Consider the following 18378-nt stretch of genomic DNA (forward strand, 5'->3'; position numbering starts at 1 on the left):
GTTGTGTAGTGTGTATTAGAAAGAGTGTGTTGTGTAGTGTGTATTAGAAAGAGTGTGTTGTGTAGTGTGTATTAGAAAGAGTGTGTTGGGTAGTGTGTACTAGGTATTAGAAAGAGTGTGTTGTGTAGTGTGTATTAGAAAGAGTGTGTTGAGTAGTGTGTACTAGGTATTAGAAAGACTGTGTTGGGTATTGTGTACTAGGTATTAGAAAGAGTGTGTTGTGTAGTGTGTATTAGAAAGAGTGTGTTGGGTAGTGTGTATTAGAAAGAGTGTGTTGGGTAGTGTGTATTAGAAAGAGTGTGTTGGGTAGTGTGTACTAGGTATTATAAAGAGTGTGTTGGGTAGTGTGTACTAGGTATTAGAAAGAGTGTGTTGGGTAGTGTGTACTAGGTATTAGAAAGAGTGTGTTGGGTAGTGTGTACTAGGTATTAGAAAGAGTGTGTTGGGTAGTGTGTACTAGGTATTAGAAAGAGTGTGTTGGGTAGTGTGTACTAGGTATTAGAAAGAGTGTGTTGTGTAGTGTGTATTAGAAAGAGTGTGTTGTGTAGTGTGTATTAGAAAGAGTGTGTTGTGTAGTGTGTACTAGGTATTAGAAAGAGTGTGTTGGGTAGTGTGTATTAGAAAGAGTGTGTTGGGTAGTGTGTACTAGGTATTAGAAAGAGTGTGTTGTGTAGTGTGTACTAGGTATTATAAAGAGTGTGTTGTGTAGTGTGTATTATAAAGAGTGTGTTGAGTAGTGTGTACTAGGTAGTAGAAAGAGTGTGTTGGGTAGTGTGTACTAGGTATTAGAAAGAGTGTGTTGGGTAGTGTGTACTAGGTATTAGAAAGAGTGTGTTGTGTAGTGTGTATTATAAAGAGTGTGTTGAGTAGTGTGTATTAGAAAGAGTGTGTTGTGTAGTGTGTATTAGAAAGAGTGTGTTGGGTAGTGTGTATTAGAAAGAGTGTGTTGGGTAGTGTGTACTAGGTACTAGAAAGAGTGTGTTGAGTAGTGTGTACTAGGTACTAGAAAGAGTGTGTTGTGTAGTGTGTATTATAAAGAGTGTGTTGTGTAGTGTGTATTAGAAAGAGTGTGTTGGGTAGTGTGTACTAGGTATTAGAAAGAGTGTGTTGGGTAGTGTGTACTAGGTATTAGAAAGAGTGTGTTGTGTAGTGTGTATTAGAAAGAGTGTGTTGGGTAGTGTGTACTAGGTATTAGAAAGAGTGTGTTGGGTAGTGTGTACTAGGTATTAGAAAGAGTGTGTTGGGTAGTGTGTACTAGGTATTAGAAAGAGTGTGTTGGGTAGTGTGTACTAGGTATTAGAAAGAGTGTGTTGTGTAGTGTGTATTATAAAGAGTGTGTTGAGTAGTGTGTATTAGAAAGAGTGTGTTGTGTAGTGTGTATTAGAAAGAGTGTGTTGGGTAGTGTGTATTAGAAAGAGTGTGTTGGGTAGTGTGTACTAGGTATTAGAAAGAGTGTGTTGAGTAGTGTGTATTATAAAGAGTGTGTTGGGTAGTGTGTATTATAAAGAGTGTGTTGTGTAGTGTGTACTAGGTATTAGAAAGAGTGTGTTGGGTAGTGTGTAGTGTGTATTAGAAAGAGTGTGTTGTGTAGTGTGTATTATAAAGAGTGTGTTGAGTAGTGTGTACTAGGTATTAGAAAGAGTGTGTTGGGTAGTGTGTATTAGGTATAAGAAAGAGTGTGTTGGGTAGTGTGTACTAGGTATTAGAAAGAGTGTGTTGTGTAGTGTGTATTAGAAAGAGTGTGTTGTGTAGTGTGTACTAGGTATTAGAAAGAGTGTGTTGTGTAGTGTGTATTAGAAAGAGTGTGTTGGGTAGTGTGTACTAGGTCTTAGAAAGAGTGTGTTGGGTAGTGTGTATTAGAAAGAGTGTGTTGTGTAGTGTGTATTAGAAAGAGTGTGTTGTGTAGTGTGTACTAGGTATTAGAAAGAGTGTGTTGGGTAGTGTGTACTAGGTATTAGAAAGAGTGTGTTGGGTAGTGTGTACTAGGTATTAGAAAGAGTGTGTTGTGTAGTGTGTATTAGAAAGAGTGTGTTGTGTAGTGTGTACTAGGTATTAGAAAGAGTGTGTTGAGTAGTGTGTACTAGGTATTAGAAAGAGTGTGTTGGGTAGTGTGTACTAGGTATTAGAAAGAGTGTGTTGGGTAGTGTGTATTAGAAAGAGTGTGTTGGGTAGTGTGTACTAGGTATTAGAAAGAGTGTGTTGGGTAGTGTGTACTAAGTATTAGAAAGGGTGTGTTGTGTAGTGTGTATTAGAAAGAGTGTGTTGGGTAGTGTGTATTAGAAAGAGTGTGTTGGGTAGTGTGTATTAGAAAGAGTGTGTTGTGTAGTGTGTACTAGGTATTAGAAAGAGTGTGTTGTGTAGTGTGTATTAGAAAGAGTGTGTTGGGTAGTGTGTACTAGGTATAAGAAAGAGTGTGTTGTGTAGTGTGTATTAGAAAGAGTGTGTTGTGTAGTGTGTATTAGAAAGAGTGTGTTGTGTAGTGTGTACTAGGTATTAGAAAGAGTGTGTTGGGTAGTGTGTATTAGAAAGAGTGTGTTGGGTAGTGTGTACTAGGTATTAGAAAGAGTGTGTTGTGTAGTGTGTTCTAGGTATTATAAAGAGTGTGTTGTGTAGTGTGTATTATAAAGAGTGTGTTGAGTAGTGTGTACTAGGTATTAGAAAGAGTGTGTTGGGTAGTGTGTACTAGGTATTAGAAAGAGTGTGTTGGGTAGTGTGTACTAGGTATTAGAAAGAGTGTGTTGTGTAGTGTGTATTATAAAGAGTGTGTTGAGTAGTGTGTATTAGAAAGAGTGTGTTGTGTAGTGTGTATAAGAAAGAGTGTGTTGGGTAGTGTGTATTAGAAAGAGTGTGTTGGGTAGTGTGTACTAGGTATTAGAAAGAGTGTGTTGAGTAGTGTGTATTATAAAGAGTGTGTTGTGTAGTGTGTATTAGAAAGAGTGTGTTGGGTAGTGTGTACTAGGTATTAGAAAGAGTGTGTTGGGTAGTGTGTACTAGCTATTAGAAAGAGTGTGTTGTGTAGTGTGTATTAGAAAGAGTGTGTTGGGTAGTGTGTACTAGGTATTAGAAAGAGTGTGTTGGGTAGTGTGTACTAGGTATTAGAAAGAGTGTGTTGGGTAGTGTGTACTAGGTATTAGAAAGAGTGTGTTGGGTAGTGTGTACTAGGTATTAGAAAGAGTGTGTTGTGTAGTGTGTATTATAAAGAGTGTGTTGAGTAGTGTGTATTAGAAAGAGTGTGTTGTGTAGTGTGTATTAGAAAGAGTGTGTTGGGTAGTGTGTATTAGAAAGAGTGTGTTGGGTAGTGTGTACTAGGTATTAGAAAGAGTGTGTTGAGTAGTGTGTATTATAAAGAGTGTGTTGGGTAGTGTGTATTAGAAAGAGTGTGTTGGGTAGTGTGTACTAGGTATTAGAAAGAGTGTGTTGTGTAGTGTGTACTAGGTATTATAAAGAGTGTGTTGTGTAGTGTGTATTATAAAGAGTGTGTTGAGTAGTGTGTACTAGGTAGTAGAAAGAGTGTGTTGGGTAGTGTGTACTAGGTATTAGAAAGAGTGTGTTGGGTAGTGTGTACTAGGTATTAGAAAGAGTGTGTTGTGTAGTGTGTATTATAAAGAGTGTGTTGAGTAGTGTGTATTAGAAAGAGTGTGTTGTGTAGTGTGTATTAGAAAGAGTGTGTTGGGTAGTGTGTATTAGAAAGAGTGTGTTGGGTAGTGTGTACTAGGTATTAGAAAGAGTGTGTTGAGTAGTGTGTATTATAAAGAGTGTGTTGTGTAGTGTGTATTAGAAAGAGTGTGTTGGGTAGTGTGTACTAGGTATTAGAAAGAGTGTGTTGGGTAGTGTGTACTAGGTATTAGAAAGAGTGTGTTGTGTAGTGTGTATTAGAAAGAGTGTGTTGGGTAGTGTGTACTAGGTATTAGAAAGAGTGTGTTGGGTAGTGTGTACTAGGTATTAGAAAGAGTGTGTTGGGTAGTGTGTACTAGGTATTAGAAAGAGTGTGTTGGGTAGTGTGTACTAGGTATTAGAAAGAGTGTGTTGTGTAGTGTGTATTATAAAGAGTGTGTTGAGTAGTGTGTATTAGAAAGAGTGTGTTGTGTAGTGTGTATTAGAAAGAGTGTGTTGGGTAGTGTGTATTAGAAAGAGTGTGTTGGGTAGTGTGTACTAGGTATTAGAAAGAGTGTGTTGAGTAGTGTGTATTATAAAGAGTGTGTTGGGTAGTGTGTATTATAAAGAGTGTGTTGTGTAGTGTGTACTAGGTATTAGAAAGAGTGTGTTGGGTAGTGTGTAGTGTGTATTAGAAAGAGTGTGTTGTGTAGTGTGTATTAGAAAGAGTGTGTTGGGTAGTGTGTATTATAAAGAGTGTGTTGAGTAGTGTGTACTAGGTATTAGAAAGAGTGTGTTGGGTAGTGTGTATTAGGTATAAGAAAGAGTGTGTTGGGTAGTGTGTACTAGGTATTAGAAAGAGTGTGTTGTGTAGTGTGTATTAGAAAGAGTGTGTTGTGTAGTGTGTACTAGGTATTAGAAAGAGTGTGTTGTGTAGTGTGTATTAGAAAGAGTGTGTTGGGTAGTGTGTACTAGGTCTTAGAAAGAGTGTGTTGGGTAGTGTGTATTAGAAAGAGTGTGTTGTGTAGTGTGTATTAGAAAGAGTGTGTTGTGTAGTGTGTACTAGGTATTAGAAAGAGTGTGTTGGGTAGTGTGTACTAGGTATTAGAAAGAGTGTGTTGGGTAGTGTGTACTAGGTATTAGAAAGAGTGTGTTGTGTAGTGTGTATTAGAAAGAGTGTGTTGTGTAGTGTGTACTAGGTATTAGAAAGAGTGTGTTGAGTAGTGTGTACTAGGTATTAGAAAGAGTGTGTTGGGTAGTGTGTACTAGGTATTAGAAAGAGTGTGTTGGGTAGTGTGTATTAGAAAGAGTGTGTTGGGTAGTGTGTACTAGGTATTAGAAAGAGTGTGTTGGGTAGTGTGTACTAAGTATTAGAAAGAGTGTGTTGTGTAGTGTGTATTAGAAAGAGTGTGTTGGGTAGTGTGTATTAGAAAGAGTGTGTTGGGTAGTGTGTATTAGAAAGAGTGTGTTGTGTAGTGTGTACTAGGTATTAGAAAGAGTGTGTTGTGTAGTGTGTATTAGAAAGAGTGTGTTGGGTAGTGTGTACTAGGTATAAGAAAGAGTGTGTTGTGTAGTGTGTATTAGAAAGAGTGTGTTGTGTAGTGTGTATTAGAAAGAGTGTGTTGTGTAGTGTGTACTAGGTATTAGAAAGAGTGTGTTGGGTAGTGTGTATTAGAAAGAGTGTGTTGGGTAGTGTGTACTAGGTATTAGAAAGAGTGTGTTGTGTAGTGTGTACTAGGTATTATAAAGAGTGTGTTGTGTAGTGTGTATTATAAAGAGTGTGTTGAGTAGTGTGTACTAGGTATTAGAAAGAGTGTGTTGGGTAGTGTGTACTAGGTATTAGAAAGAGTGTGTTGGGTAGTGTGTACTAGGTATTAGAAAGAGTGTGTTGTGTAGTGTGTATTATAAAGAGTGTGTTGAGTAGTGTGTATTAGAAAGAGTGTGTTGTGTAGTGTGTATAAGAAAGAGTGTGTTGGGTAGTGTGTATTAGAAAGAGTGTGTTGGGTAGTGTGTACTAGGTATTAGAAAGAGTGTGTTGAGTAGTGTGTATTATAAAGAGTGTGTTGTGTAGTGTGTATTAGAAAGAGTGTGTTGGGTAGTGTGTACTAGGTATTAGAAAGAGTGTGTTGGGTAGTGTGTACTAGCTATTAGAAAGAGTGTGTTGTGTAGTGTGTATTAGAAAGAGTGTGTTGGGTAGTGTGTACTAGGTATTAGAAAGAGTGTGTTGGGTAGTGTGTACTAGGTATTAGAAAGAGTGTGTTGGGTAGTGTGTACTAGGTATTAGAAAGAGTGTGTTGGGTAGTGTGTACTAGGTATTAGAAAGAGTGTGTTGTGTAGTGTGTATTATAAAGAGTGTGTTGAGTAGTGTGTATTAGAAAGAGTGTGTTGTGTAGTGTGTATTAGAAAGAGTGTGTTGGGTAGTGTGTATTAGAAAGAGTGTGTTGGGTAGTGTGTACTAGGTATTAGAAAGAGTGTGTTGAGTAGTGTGTATTATAAAGAGTGTGTTGGGTAGTGTGTACTAGGTATTAGAAAGAGTGTGTTGTGTAGTGTGTACTAGGTATTAGAAAGAGTGTGTTGGGTAGTGTGTAGTGTGTATTAGAAAGAGTGTGTTGTGTAGTGTGTATTAGAAAGAGTGTGTTGGGTAGTGTGTATTATAAAGAGTGTGTTGAGTAGTGTGTACTAGGTATTAGAAAGAGTGTGTTGGGTAGTGTGTATTAGGTATAAGAAAGAGTGTGTTGGGTAGTGTTTACTAGGTATTAGAAAGAGTGTGTTGTGTAGTGTGTATTAGAAAGAGTGTGTTGGGTAGTGTGTACTAGGTCTTAGAAAGAGTGTGTTGGGTAGTGTGTATTAGAAAGAGTGTGTTGTGTAGTGTGTACTAGGTATTAGAAAGAGTGTGTTGTGTAGTGTGTACTAGGTATTAGAAAGAGTGTGTTGGGTAGTGTGTACTAGGTATTAGAAAGAGTGTGTTGTGTATTAGAAAGAGTGTGTTGAGTAGTGCGTACTAGGTATTAGAAAGAGTGTGTTGTGTAGTGTGTATTAGAAAGAGTGTGTTGTGTAGTGTGTAGTAGGTATTAGAAAGAGTGTGTTGAGTAGTGTGTACTAGGTATTAGAAAGAGTGTGTTGGGTAGTGTGTACTAGGTATTAGAAAGAGTGTGTTGGGTAGTGTGTATTAGAAAGAGTGTGTTGGGTAGTGTGTACTAGGTATTAGAAAGAGTGTGTTGGGTAGTGTGTACTAGGTATTAGAAAGAGTGTGTTGTGTAGTGTGTATTAGAAAGAGTGTGTTGGGTAGTGTGTATTAGAAAGAGTGTGTTGGGTAGTGTGTATTAGAAAGAGTGTGTTGTGTAGTGTGTACTAGGTATTAGAAAGAGTGTGTTGTGTAGTGTGTATTAGAAAGAGTGTGTTGGGTAGTGTGTACTAGGTATAAGAAAGAGTGTGTTGTGTAGTGTGTATTAGAAAGAGTGTGTTGGGTAGTGTGTACTAGGTATTAGAAAGAGTGTGATGGGTAGTGTGTATTAGAAAGAGTGTGTTGGGTAGTGTGTATTAGAAAGAGTGTGTTGGGTAGTGTGTACTAGGTATTAGAAAGAGTGTGTTGTGTAGTGTGTATTAGAAAGAGTGTGTTGTGTAGTGTGTATTAGAAAGAGTGTGTTGGGTAGTGTGCACTAGGTATTAGAAAGAGTGTGTTGGGTAGTGTGTATTAGAAAGAGTGTGTTGGGTAGTGTGTATTAGAAAGAGTGTGTTGTGTAGTGTGTATTAGAAAGAGTGTGTTGTGTAGTGTGTATTAGAAAGAGTGTGTTGTGTAGTGTGTATTAGAAAGAGTGTGTTGGGTAGTGTGTACTAGGAATTAGAAAGAGTGTGTTGGGTAGTGTGTATTAGAAAGAGTGTGTTGGAAAGTGTGTACTAGGTATTAGAAAGAGTGTGTTGGGTAGTGTGTACTAGGTATTAGAAAGAGTGTGTTGTGTAGTGTGTATTAGAAAGAGTGTGTTGGGTAGTGTGTATTAGAAAGAGTGTGTTGGGTAGTGTGTATTAGAAAGAGTGTGTTGTGTAGTGTGTACTAGGTATTAGAAAGAGTGTGTTGTGTAGTGTGTATTAGAAAGAGTGTGTTGGGTAGTGTGTACTAGGTATAAGAAAGAGTGTGTTGGGTAGTGTGTTCTAGGCATTAGAAAGAGTGTGTTGTGTAGTGTGTATTAGAAAGAGTGTGTTGGGTAGTGTGTACTAGGTATTAGAAAGAGTGTGTTGGGTAGTGTGTATTAGAAAGAGTGTGTTGGGTAGTGTGTATTAGAAAGAGTGTGTTGGGTAGTGTGTATTAGAAAGAGTGTGTTGGGTAGTGTGTACTAGGTATTAGAAAGAGTGTGTTGTGTAGTGTGTATTAGAAAGAGTGTGTTGGGTAGTGTGTATTAGAAAGAGTGTGTTGTGTAGTGTGTATTAGAAAGAGTGTGTTGGGTAGTGTGTATTAGGTATAAGAAAGACTGTGTTGGGTAGTGTGTACTAGGTATTAGAAAGAGTGTGTTGGGTAGTGTGTATTAGAAAGAGTGTGTTGGGTAGTGTGTATTAGAAAGAGTGTGTTGTGTAGTGTGTATTAGAAAGAGTGTGTTGGGTAGTGTGTATTAGAAAGAGTGTGTTGTGTAGTGTGTATTAGAAAGAGTGTGTTGGGTAGTGTGTACTAGGCATTAGAAAGAGTGTGTTGTGTAGTGTGTATTAGAAAGAGTGTGTTGTGTAGTGTGTATTAGAAAGAGTGTGTTGTGTAGTGTGTATTAGAAAGAGTGTGTTGGGTAGTGTGTACTAGGTATTAGAAAGAGTGTGTTGTGTAGTGTGTATTAGAAAGAGTGTGTTGTGTAGTGTGTATTAGAAAGAGTGTGTTGGGTAGTGTGTATTAGAAAGAGTGTGTTGGGTAGTGTGTACTAGGTATTAGAAAGAGTGTGTTGGGTAGTGTGTACTAGGCATTAGAAAGAGTGTGTTGTGTAGTGTGTATTAGAAAGAGTGTGTTGTGTAGTGTGTATTAGAAAGAGTGTGTTGGGTAGTGTGTACTAGGAATTAGAAAGAGTGTGTTGGGTAGTGTGTATTAGAAAGAGTGTGTTGGAAAGTGTGTACTAGGTATTAGAAAGAGTGTGTTGGGTAGTGTGTACTAGGTATTAGAAAGAGTGTGTTGTGTAGTGTGTATTAGAAAGAGTGTGTTGGGTAGTGTGTATTAGAAAGAGTGTGTTGGGTAGTGTGTATTAGAAAGAGTGTGTTGTGTAGTGTGTACTAGGTATTAGAAAGAGTGTGTTGTGTAGTGTGTATTAGAAAGAGTGTGTTGGGTAGTGTGTACTAGGTATAAGAAAGAGTGTGTTGGGTAGTGTGTTCTAGGCATTAGAAAGAGTGTGTTGTGTAGTGTGTATTAGAAAGAGTGTGTTGGGTAGTGTGTATTAGAAAGAGTGTGTTGGGTAGTGTGTACTAGGTATTAGAAAGAGTGTGTTGAGTAGTGTGTATTATAAAGAGTGTGTTGGGTAGTGTGTATTAGAAAGAGTGTGTTGGGTAGTGTGTACTAGGTATTAGAAAGAGTGTGTTGTGTAGTGTGTACTAGGTATTATAAAGAGTGTGTTGTGTAGTGTGTATTATAAAGAGTGTGTTGAGTAGTGTGTACTAGGTAGTAGAAAGAGTGTGTTGGGTAGTGTGTACTAGGTATTAGAAAGAGTGTGTTGGGTAGTGTGTACTAGGTATTAGAAAGAGTGTGTTGTGTAGTGTGTATTATAAAGAGTGTGTTGAGTAGTGTGTATTAGAAAGAGTGTGTTGTGTAGTGTGTATTAGAAAGAGTGTGTTGGGTAGTGTGTATTAGAAAGAGTGTGTTGGGTAGTGTGTACTAGGTATTAGAAAGAGTGTGTTGAGTAGTGTGTATTATAAAGAGTGTGTTGTGTAGTGTGTATTAGAAAGAGTGTGTTGGGTAGTGTGTACTAGGTATTAGAAAGAGTGTGTTGGGTAGTGTGTACTAGGTATTAGAAAGAGTGTGTTGTGTAGTGTGTATTAGAAAGAGTGTGTTGGGTAGTGTGTACTAGGTATTAGAAAGAGTGTGTTGGGTAGTGTGTACTAGGTATTAGAAAGAGTGTGTTGGGTAGTGTGTACTAGGTATTAGAAAGAGTGTGTTGGGTAGTGTGTACTAGGTATTAGAAAGAGTGTGTTGTGTAGTGTGTATTATAAAGAGTGTGTTGAGTAGTGTGTATTAGAAAGAGTGTGTTGTGTAGTGTGTATTAGAAAGAGTGTGTTGGGTAGTGTGTATTAGAAAGAGTGTGTTGGGTAGTGTGTACTAGGTATTAGAAAGAGTGTGTTGAGTAGTGTGTATTATAAAGAGTGTGTTGGGTAGTGTGTATTATAAAGAGTGTGTTGTGTAGTGTGTACTAGGTATTAGAAAGAGTGTGTTGGGTAGTGTGTAGTGTGTATTAGAAAGAGTGTGTTGTGTAGTGTGTATTAGAAAGAGTGTGTTGGGTAGTGTGTATTATAAAGAGTGTGTTGAGTAGTGTGTACTAGGTATTAGAAAGAGTGTGTTGGGTAGTGTGTATTAGGTATAAGAAAGAGTGTGTTGGGTAGTGTGTACTAGGTATTAGAAAGAGTGTGTTGTGTAGTGTGTATTAGAAAGAGTGTGTTGTGTAGTGTGTACTAGGTATTAGAAAGAGTGTGTTGTGTAGTGTGTATTAGAAAGAGTGTGTTGGGTAGTGTGTACTAGGTCTTAGAAAGAGTGTGTTGGGTAGTGTGTATTAGAAAGAGTGTGTTGTGTAGTGTGTATTAGAAAGAGTGTGTTGTGTAGTGTGTACTAGGTATTAGAAAGAGTGTGTTGGGTAGTGTGTACTAGGTATTAGAAAGAGTGTGTTGGGTAGTGTGTACTAGGTATTAGAAAGAGTGTGTTGTGTAGTGTGTATTAGAAAGAGTGTGTTGTGTAGTGTGTACTAGGTATTAGAAAGAGTGTGTTGAGTAGTGTGTACTAGGTATTAGAAAGAGTGTGTTGGGTAGTGTGTACTAGGTATTAGAAAGAGTGTGTTGGGTAGTGTGTATTAGAAAGAGTGTGTTGGGTAGTGTGTACTAGGTATTAGAAAGAGTGTGTTGGGTAGTGTGTACTAAGTATTAGAAAGAGTGTGTTGTGTAGTGTGTATTAGAAAGAGTGTGTTGGGTAGTGTGTATTAGAAAGAGTGTGTTGGGTAGTGTGTATTAGAAAGAGTGTGTTGTGTAGTGTGTACTAGGTATTAGAAAGAGTGTGTTGTGTAGTGTGTATTAGAAAGAGTGTGTTGGGTAGTGTGTACTAGGTATAAGAAAGAGTGTGTTGTGTAGTGTGTATTAGAAAGAGTGTGTTGTGTAGTGTGTATTAGAAAGAGTGTGTTGTGTAGTGTGTACTAGGTATTAGAAAGAGTGTGTTGGGTAGTGTGTATTAGAAAGAGTGTGTTGGGTAGTGTGTACTAGGTATTAGAAAGAGTGTGTTGTGTAGTGTGTACTAGGTATTATAAAGAGTGTGTTGTGTAGTGTGTATTATAAAGAGTGTGTTGAGTAGTGTGTACTAGGTATTAGAAAGAGTGTGTTGGGTAGTGTGTACTAGGTATTAGAAAGAGTGTGTTGGGTAGTGTGTACTAGGTATTAGAAAGAGTGTGTTGTGTAGTGTGTATTATAAAGAGTGTGTTGAGTAGTGTGTATTAGAAAGAGTGTGTTGTGTAGTGTGTATAAGAAAGAGTGTGTTGGGTAGTGTGTATTAGAAAGAGTGTGTTGGGTAGTGTGTACTAGGTATTAGAAAGAGTGTGTTGAGTAGTGTGTATTATAAAGAGTGTGTTGTGTAGTGTGTATTAGAAAGAGTGTGTTGGGTAGTGTGTACTAGGTATTAGAAAGAGTGTGTTGGGTAGTGTGTACTAGCTATTAGAAAGAGTGTGTTGTGTAGTGTGTATTAGAAAGAGTGTGTTGGGTAGTGTGTACTAGGTATTAGAAAGAGTGTGTTGGGTAGTGTGTACTAGGTATTAGAAAGAGTGTGTTGGGTAGTGTGTACTAGGTATTAGAAAGAGTGTGTTGGGTAGTGTGTACTAGGTATTAGAAAGAGTGTGTTGTGTAGTGTGTATTATAAAGAGTGTGTTGAGTAGTGTGTATTAGAAAGAGTGTGTTGTGTAGTGTGTATTAGAAAGAGTGTGTTGGGTAGTGTGTATTAGAAAGAGTGTGTTGGGTAGTGTGTACTAGGTATTAGAAAGAGTGTGTTGAGTAGTGTGTATTATAAAGAGTGTGTTGGGTAGTGTGTACTAGGTATTAGAAAGAGTGTGTTGTGTAGTGTGTACTAGGTATTAGAAAGAGTGTGTTGGGTAGTGTGTAGTGTGTATTAGAAAGAGTGTGTTGTGTAGTGTGTATTAGAAAGAGTGTGTTGGGTAGTGTGTATTATAAAGAGTGTGTTGAGTAGTGTGTACTAGGTATTAGAAAGAGTGTGTTGGGTAGTGTGTATTAGGTATAAGAAAGAGTGTGTTGGGTAGTGTGTACTAGGTATTAGAAAGAGTGTGTTGTGTAGTGTGTATTAGAAAGAGTGTGTTGGGTAGTGTGTACTAGGTCTTAGAAAGAGTGTGTTGGGTAGTGTGTATTAGAAAGAGTGTGTTGTGTAGTGTGTACTAGGTATTAGAAAGAGTGTGTTGTGTAGTGTGTACTAGGTATTAGAAAGAGTGTGTTGGGTAGTGTGTACTAGGTATTAGAAAGAGTGTGTTGTGTATTAGAAAGAGTGTGTTGAGTAGTGCGTACTAGGTATTAGAAAGAGTGTGTTGTGTAGTGTGTATTAGAAAGAGTGTGTTGTGTAGTGTGTAGTAGGTATTAGAAAGAGTGTGTTGAGTAGTGTGTACTAGGTATTAGAAAGAGTGTGTTGGGTAGTGTGTACTAGGTATTAGAAAGAGTGTGTTGGGTAGTGTGTATTAGAAAGAGTGTGTTGGGTAGTGTGTACTAGGTATTAGAAAGAGTGTGTTGGGTAGTGTGTACTAGGTATTAGAAAGAGTGTGTTGTGTAGTGTGTATTAGAAAGAGTGTGTTGGGTAGTGTGTATTAGAAAGAGTGTGTTGGGTAGTGTGTATTAGAAAGAGTGTGTTGTGTAGTGTGTACTAGGTATTAGAAAGAGTGTGTTGTGTAGTGTGTATTAGAAAGAGTGTGTTGGGTAGTGTGTACTAGGTATAAGAAAGAGTGTGTTGTGTAGTGTGTATTAGAAAGAGTGTGTTGGGTAGTGTGTACTAGGTATTAGAAAGAGTGTGATGGGTAGTGTGTATTAGAAAGAGTGTGTTGGGTAGTGTGTATTAGAAAGAGTGTGTTGGGTAGTGTGTACTAGGTATTAGAAAGAGTGTGTTGTGTAGTGTGTATTAGAAAGAGTGTGTTGTGTAGTGTGTATTAGAAAGAGTGTGTTGGGTAGTGTGCACTAGGTATTAGAAAGAGTGTGTTGGGTAGTGTGTACTAGGCATTAGAAAGAGTGTGTTGTGTAGTGTGTATTAGAAAGAGTGTGTTGTGTAGTGTGTATTAGAAAGAGTGTGTTGGGTAGTGTGTACTAGGAATTAGAAAGAGTGTGTTGGGTAGTGTGTATTAGAAAGAGTGTGTTGGAAAGTGTGTACTAGGTATTAGAAAGAGTGTGTTGGGTAGTGTGTACTAGGTATTAGAAAGAGTGTGTTGTGTAGTGTGTATTAGAAAGAGTGTGTTGGGTAGTGTGTATTAGAAAGAGTGTGTTGGGTAGTGTGTATTAGAAAGAGTGTGTTGTGTAGTGTGTACTAGGTATTAGAAAGAGTGTGTTGTGTAGTGTGTATTAGAAAGAGTGTGTTGGGTAGTGTGTACTAGGTATAAGAAAGAGTGTGTTGGGTAGTGTGTTCTAGGCATTAGAAAGAGTGTGTTGTGTAGTGTGTATTAGAAAGAGTGTGTTGGGTAGTGTGTACTAGGTATTAGAAAGAGTGTGTTGGGTAGTGTGTATTAGAAAGAGTGTGTTGGGTAGTGTGTATTAGAAAGAGTGTGTTGGGTAGTGTGTATTAGAAAGAGTGTGTTGGGTAGTGTGTACTAGGTATTAGAAAGAGTGTGTTGTGTAGTGTGTATTAGAAAGAGTGTGTTGGGTAGTGTGTATTAGAAAGAGTGTGTTGTGTAGTGTGTATTAGAAAGAGTGTGTTGGGTAGTGTGTATTAGGTATAAGAAAGACTGTGTTGGGTAGTGTGTACTAGGTATTAGAAAGAGTGTGTTGGGTAGTGTGTATTAGAAAGAGTGTGTTGGGTAGTGTGTATTAGAAAGAGTGTGTTGTGTAGTGTGTATTAGAAAGAGTGTGTTGGGTAGTGTGTATTAGAAAGAGTGTGTTGTGTAGTGTGTATTAGAAAGAGTGTGTTGGGTAGTGTGTACTAGGCATTAGAAAGAGTGTGTTGTGTAGTGTGTATTAGAAAGAGTGTGTTGTGTAGTGTGTATTAGAAAGAGTGTGTTGTGTAGTGTGTATTAGAAAGAGTGTGTTGGGTAGTGTGTACTAGGTATTAGAAAGAGTGTGTTGTGTAGTGTGTATTAGAAAGAGTGTGTTGTGTAGTGTGTATTAGAAAGAGTGTGTTGGGTAGTGTGTATTAGAAAGAGTGTGTTGGGTAGTGTGTACTAGGTATTAGAAAGAGTGTGTTGGGTAGTGTGTACTAGGCATTAGAAAGAGTGTGTTGTGTAGTGTGTATTAGAAAGAGTGTGTTGTGTAGTGTGTATTAGAAAGAGTGTGCTGGGTAGTGTGTACTAGGAATTAGAAAGAGTGTGTTGGGTAGTGTGTATTAGAAAGAGTGTGTTGGGAAGTGTGTACTAGGTATTAGAAAGAGTGTGTTGGGTAGTGTGTACTAGGCATTAGAAAGAGTGTGTTGTGTAGTGTGTATTAGAAAGAGTGTGTTGGGTAGTGTGTATTAGAAAGAGTGTGTTGGGTAGTGTGTATTAGAAAGAGTGTGTTGGGTAGTGTGTACTAGGTATTAGAAAGAGTGTGTTGTGTAGTGTGTATTAGAAAGAGTGTGTTGTGTAGTGTGTATTAGAAAGAGTGTGTTGTGTAGTGTGTATTAGAAAGAGTGTGTTGGGTAGTGTGTACTAGGTATTAGAAAGAGTGTGTTGGGTAGTGTGTACTAGGTATTAGAAAGAGTGTGTTGTGTAGTGTGTATTAGAAAGAGTGTGTTGTGTAGTGTGTATTAGAAAGAGTGTGTTGGGTAGTGTGTACTAGGCATTAGAAAGAGTGTGTTGTGTAGTGTGTATTAGAAAGAGTGTGTTGTGTAGTGTGTATTAGAAAGAGTGTGTTGTGTAGTGTGTATTAGAAAGAGTGTGTTGGGTAGTGTGTATTAGAAGAGTGTGTTGGGTAGTGTGTACTAGGTATTAGAAAGAGTGTGTGTGTAGTGTGTACTAGGCATTAGAAAGAGTGTGTTGTGTAGTGTGTATTAGAAAGAGTGTGTTGTGTAGTGTGTATTAGAAAGAGTGTGTTGGGTAATGAGTACTAGGTATTAGAAAGAGTGTGTTGGGTAGTGTGTACTAGGCATTAGAAAGAGTGTGTTGTGTAGTGTGTATTAGAAAGAGTGTGTTGTGTAGTGTGTATTAGAAAGAGTGTGTTGTGTAGTGTGTATTAGAAAGAGTGTGTTGGGTAGTGTGTACTAGGTATTAGAAAGAGTGTGTTGGGTAGTGTGTACTAGGCATTAGAAAGAGTGTGTTGTGTAGTGTGTATTAGGTATTAGAAAGAGTGTGTTGTGTAGTGTGTATTAGAAAGAGTGTGTTGTGTAGTGTGTATTAGAAAGAGTGTGTTGGGTAGTGTGTACTAGGTATTAGAAAGAGTGTGTTGGGTAGTGTGTACTAGGTATTAGAAAGAGTGTGTTGTGTAGTGTGTATTAGAAAGAGTGTGTTGAGTAGTGTGTATTATAAAGAGTGTGTTGTGTATTAGAAAGAGTGTGTTGTGTAGTGTGTACTAGGTATTAGAAAGAGTGTGTTGGGTAGTGTGTACTAGGTATTAGAAAGAGTGTGTTGGGTAGTGTGTGTTTTACCAGGTCTAAACTCTGCAGCTTGAATCCGTACACCGCTCCTCTCTTACTGCTGTTCATATAGTTCCCAAGAGCCAGGATAATCTGAGAAACACACATACAGTTACAACACTGAGACAGAGCCAGGATAATCTGAGAAACACACACACAGTTAAAACACAGAGACAGAGCCAGGATAATCTGAGAAACACACACACAGTTAAAACACAGAGACAGAGCCAGGATAATCTGAGAAACACACACATACAGTTACAACACTGATACAGAGCCAGGATAATCTGAGAAACACACACATACAGTTAAAACACTGAGACAGAGCCAGGATAATCTGAGAAACACACACACACAGTTACAACACTGAGACAGAGCCAGGATAATCTGAGAAACACACACATACAGTTACAACACTGAGACAGAGCCAGGATAATCTGAGAAACACACACATACAGTTAAAACACTGATACAGAGCCAGGATAATCTGAGAAACACACACATACAGTTAAAACACTGAGACAGAGCCAGGATAATCTGAGAAACACACACACACAGTTACAACACTGAGACAGAGCCAGGATAATCTGAGAAACACACACACACAGTTAAAACACTGAGACAGAGCCAGGGTAATCTGAGAAACACACACATACAGTTACAACACTGAGACAGAGCCAGGATAATCTGAGAAACACACACATACAGTTAAAACACTGAGACAGAGCCAGGATAATCTGAGAAACACACACATACAGTTACAACACTGAGACAGAGCCAGGATAATCTGAGAAACACACACACACAGTTACAACACTGAGACAGAGCCAGGATAATCTGAGAAACACACACACACAGTTAAAACACTGAGACAGAGCCAGGGTAATCTGAGAAACACACACACACAGTTAAAACACTGAGACAGAGCCAGGATAATCTGAGAAACACACACATACAGTTAAAACACAGACAGAGCCAGGATAATCTGAGAAACACACACATACAGTTACAACACTGAGACAGAGCCAGGATAATCTGAGAAACACACACATTCAGTTACAACACTGAGACAGAGCCAGGATAATCTGAGAAACACACACACACAGTTACAACACTGAGACAGAGCCAGGGTAATCTGAGAAACACACACATACAGTTACAACACTGAGACAGAGCCAGGATAATCTGAGAAACACACACATACAGTTACAACACTGAGACAGAGCCAGGATAATCTGAGAAACACACACATACAGTTAAAACACTGAGACAGAGACAGAGAAAGAGATGGAGAGAGAGACAGAGAGAGAGAGAGAGAGACAGAGAGAGACAAAGAGACAGACAGAGAAACAGAGCGAGACAGAGAGAGCGAGACAGAGACAGAGACAGAGAGAGAGAGTGAGAGAGACCAAAAAGAGAGAGAGAGAGACAGAGCGAGAGACAGAGCGAGAGAGAAAGACAAAGAGACCAAAAAGAGAGAGACAGAGAGAGAGACAGAGCGAGAGAGAGACCAAAAAGAGAGAGAGACAGAGAGAGACCAAAAAGAGAGAGAGACAGAGAGAGAGAGACCAAAAAGAGAGAGAGACAGAGAGAGAGACAGATCGCGAGAGAGAGAGACAGAGAGAGACAGAGAGAGAGAAACCAAAAAGAGAGAGAGAGATAACACACACTCACCTCTAGAATCTTTTTGAGTTTCTGGGAGGACTTGATGGACACAGAAGCAGCGATGATTGCGTGGAGTTGCTTTGGACAGAAACCAAACCAGCAGTCCCGTTATTATAGAATGTTATTATGTTATGTGTATTATGAGTGGACCTGTAACAGTATGTGTGTTCAGACAGAGTATATTACTGTGTGTGTGTGTGTGTGTGTGTGTGTGTGTGTGTGTGTGTGTGTGTGTGTGTGTGTGTGTGTGTGTGTGTGTGTGTGTGTGTGTGTGTGTGTGTGTGTGTGTCTGTCTACCGGTGTGAGCATCTGTATGTTGTCCTGGAAGTTGCCCATGAAGGTGATGATGGACATGCGTTGGGCCAGTCTCTCTATGCGGCTGAACTGCAACATGAAGCGGTCCTCATCGCTCAGTGCGTCCACAGGCTTTCTGTCCCTCTCGTACTGCCGTAGCATCTTCACCTCGCCCTCAGTGGGGAGGAAACGCATCAGGCACTCCACAAAGTCCACACGCACAGTACGCATGTCAAACCTATAAAGAACACACACAGTTTATATACCAGTACACACATTATACACTTCATGTACATCTAGCACTTACTCCATGCAGAGAGAGAGACAGAGAGGGGGGAGAGAGAGACAGAGAGGGGGAGAGAGAGAGAGAGGGGGAGAGAGAGAGAGAGGGAGAGAGAGAGAGAGAGAGAGAGAGAGAGAGGGGGAGAGAGAGAGAGAGGGGGGAGAGAGAGAGGGGCGGGGGAGAGAGAGAGAGGGGGGGAGGGAGGGAGAGAGAAAGAGGGGGGGAGAGAGGGGGGAGAGAGGGGGAGAGAGAGAGAGAGAGAGAGAGAGGGGGGAGAGAGAGAGAGGGGGGAGGGAGGGAGAGAGAAAGAGGGGGGAGAGAGGGGGAGAGAGAGAGAGAGAGAGAGAGAGAGAGAGAGAGAGAGAGAGAGAGGGGAGAGAGAGAGAGGGGAGGGAGGGAGGGAGGGAGGAGGGAGAGAGGGGGAGAGAGAGAGGGGGAGAGGGAGAGAGAGGGGGGAGGGGGAGAGGGAGAGAGAGGGGGGAGGGAGGGAGGGAGGGAGTGAGAGGGGGGGAGAGAGAGAGGGGGGGTGAGAGAGAGGGAGAGAGAGAGAGAGAGAGAGAGAGGGGGGAGAGAAAGAGGGGGGAGAGAG

General features: G+C 39.5%; 1 protein-coding gene across 3 annotated transcripts in view; it reads right to left on the bottom strand.

The window, feature by feature from the left end:
- Window positions 1–18378, bottom strand: part of LOC106574701 (formin-like protein 2) — an 80550-nt gene that overhangs the window by 47466 nt on the left and 14706 nt on the right. For 2 of the 3 annotated variants that reach the window (XM_045699275.2, XM_082963604.1), the window contains 3 exons: window positions 17510–17744; window positions 17222–17290; window positions 15560–15640 (listed from right to left, as the gene is read on the bottom strand). In XM_045699275.2, the coding sequence (XP_045555231.1) occupies window positions 15560–15640; window positions 17222–17290; window positions 17510–17744 (385 nt within the window). Of the gene's footprint in view, window positions 1–15559; window positions 15641–16638; window positions 16783–17221; window positions 17291–17509; window positions 17745–18378 lie in introns of those variants that run through there. The other variant, XM_082963605.1, reaches the window with a different exon arrangement.

This window comes from Salmo salar, chromosome 17 (assembly GCF_965601325.2).
Source record: "Salmo salar chromosome 17, fSalSal1, whole genome shotgun sequence".
In the NCBI taxonomy this organism is placed as follows: domain Eukaryota; kingdom Metazoa; phylum Chordata; class Actinopteri; order Salmoniformes; family Salmonidae; genus Salmo; species Salmo salar.